Raw genomic sequence first — 2,631 nt, forward strand, 5'->3', positions numbered from 1 at the left:
GGTCGTTCACAGTGGATGTGGATTCAATTCTGGTTTATTTATATCGTGCCAAATCACAGCAGTTGCCTCGAGGCACTTTGCATTGTAAGGTAAAGACCCTACAATAATGCAGAGAAAGGAATCAGACGACACCCTAGGAGTGAAAAAAAAAAAAAAAAAAAAAAAAAAAAAAAAAAAAAAACTCCCTTTTTAACCGAAGAAACCTTTGCAAGAACAAATGACCTCCTTTACTTCTCGCTCAAACCATCTTGTCTTCTTAGTCCAAAATGTGAGCACTGGCATCCTCAAAAGAGTGACTTTTATTCTTTAAGTGTACAGCCTTCAAACCTAAAGAAGTCATCTACCTTATTTTCATCAGTCTCTCTAGACTACCATGACCTGGATGACAGCAAACCTACACAGACACACAGAAATAAAAGAAACAGAAATACCTGTTGTGAGCCAGTGTGGGCATGGGATTGATTTGGTGATGTGGACTGTATTCGGCTCTACTCTGTCCGTGTTCCACCTTTGCTGTAACAGCACGTACTTTCCTCCACTTTGCCCTCCGGTTCTGAAACCAGACCTGGGACCCAGAAACATTCAGGGGGGAAAAAATAAGACTGAGGAGGCCAACAAAAAAGGTAGAAACTGCTTTACAGAGGATGAGATGGGATTTTCAGGAACACAAAGAATAAAATGCCAGTAGCACATCTTCATAAGGAAAACATCACGTCTTCAGTAAAATTCCACAGAAGATGAACAGAGTAAGAGTCTAACCATAATTCTCTGAGGTGTGACGCCGACTGAAGTAGCAATCACTTTCCTTTTTTCTGCGTCCGGATAGTGATCCTCTTGGAAAAGGGCCTCTAGATGCTCTAACTGATCTGTACGCAAGAGTACATTAGTGTACACACACACACAAATTACAGGACAATAATTTGCATAGCAGTCAAATGTGAGCACACAGAGACGTTTCCCCTCACCTGTGCTGTAGAGCGTCCGTGTCTTCTTCTTCGGTGCAGGTGGCAGCAGGCAGCTGTCCACAGACTCTATCCCTGGCAGCAGTGGGAAGCTGAGGGCTCGACCTCGGCCCCTGGTGCTGTAGCGGATGGAGCGTCGGGTGGAGTATACCTGCGTTATCTCCATCTGCCATGAAGAAACACTACCTCAGCACAGATGTTTTCAGTCAAATTCAGTAAAATGTCCCAATGTTTTTTTTTCCCTTTAAAAAAAGGATTTTAAATAGTCAGGTATCAATTATCACATTTTTAAAAGCTAAATATAATTTTGGAGAGTCGTTTAGGGGGAAAAAAAGGAAAAACCTTTGAGTGCAGTGCAGAGTTGAATGTTTCAGCCCAAACAAAGCAATGCAGCAATCATTTCCCAAAAATAAAAGTTCATTTAGGACTTCCAGGACCAAGTAATTAATTTCCATTGTTCTTTCCCATATGTGATATTAACACGTCTGTTCCAGGGCTGCAGCCAGCAGGTAATGATTTTTCTCATTTTCTGTTAATTGCTTGGTTCATTAAATCTAGTGAATATAAAAATGCCCACCGCAGTTATCCAGGACCTGATGCAATGTCTTCAAACTGCTTACTTTTTCTGATGACAGACAATAACCAAACATATCAAAACTGCCCAGAGACAAGAACAAGTAAAGTAGTCTTAAAGATTGATCAGTTATGAAAATAAACAGTTCTTCTCCTGCCAAACTGGTAACTGACTGTTCCAGCTCTACCAAACTCACATATCAGTTGTCAGTCTCTGTAAAAATTTGTCTTCAGGTTAGCGTAGTTCAAAAACAATCATTTCTGATTTGATCTGGTCTGAAACGTCTTGCTGTTGTAGAACCCGTGACATTATCTGAGATCTACGTCTGAGTGATAAACATTAAAAGTACCGATTACTAGCACAGTGCATGCTGTGGGTCCAAGAGTGTCATCCTGGCAAATAACAGTAAAGAACAATTAATTTACCGTTATCACCTTACATAGCTTTTCAGTGAGATGAGATCATTCTCCACACGCTGAATGTGCTCGTTAATGGCTTCAAAGAATCTGTCACCTACGGATATCACACTACATTACACACTGAGCCAAACATTCAAATCCAGGATGCCATTTTCACAGCTGCATCATTAATAATTCAGAGGACTGTAGGTGTGCATATTTCATACACATTAGACTGTAATTACACACTGAATGAGCCATTATTAGAAACCTGTTGAGATTTACTAGAAAATGCAGAACCGTTGGGTTAAAGGTTAAACTTCATGATCAGCAGCCAAGTATAATGTGTTTATTTTTGTCTTTTCACACACTGTAACCCTGAAATTCTCTCGACACAAATGTCCAAATCATTCAGATAAACTGTCTTTGCACTGCTTAAGGGGGGGGTCAACTGGACTTCTTTAGGTTTGTGAAGATATCTTGATGAATGCTCAATCATCCAGGTAAGTAGATCTCCAAAAGTTGATTCTGTTCATCTGGACGTAGTGTTTTGTGAAGATAATTCACCTCTTATCCAAGAGGCTTCTTCAGTTCTACAAACAAAAGACTGAGAGTCCCAGGTATTTAACGCCTAGTGGGGGCTTTGGAAGTGGTCCTGAGGGTCATTGACCCATTATTAACCCAGAGCTTCTTCACA

General features: G+C 40.5%; 1 protein-coding gene across 1 annotated transcript in view; it reads right to left on the minus strand.

Annotated features, from left to right (window-relative positions):
• LOC102300735 (rho guanine nucleotide exchange factor 5) overlaps positions 1 to 2,631 on the minus strand; it is a 15,234-nt gene that overhangs the window by 5,247 nt on the left and 7,356 nt on the right. Inside the window, exons 3-5 of the mRNA XM_005932966.3 lie at positions 966 to 1,128; positions 760 to 866; positions 432 to 565 (exon numbers count right to left, since the gene is read on the minus strand). Of these exons, the coding sequence (XP_005933028.1) occupies positions 432 to 565; positions 760 to 866; positions 966 to 1,128 (404 nt within the window). The remainder of the gene's footprint in view (positions 1 to 431; positions 566 to 759; positions 867 to 965; positions 1,129 to 2,631) is intronic.

The sequence above is a fragment of the Haplochromis burtoni genome, unplaced genomic scaffold, assembly GCF_018398535.1.
Source record: "Haplochromis burtoni strain Fernald_Lab_line unplaced genomic scaffold, NCSU_Asbu1 Contig_163, whole genome shotgun sequence".
Lineage (NCBI taxonomy): Eukaryota > Metazoa > Chordata > Actinopteri > Cichliformes > Cichlidae > Haplochromis > Haplochromis burtoni.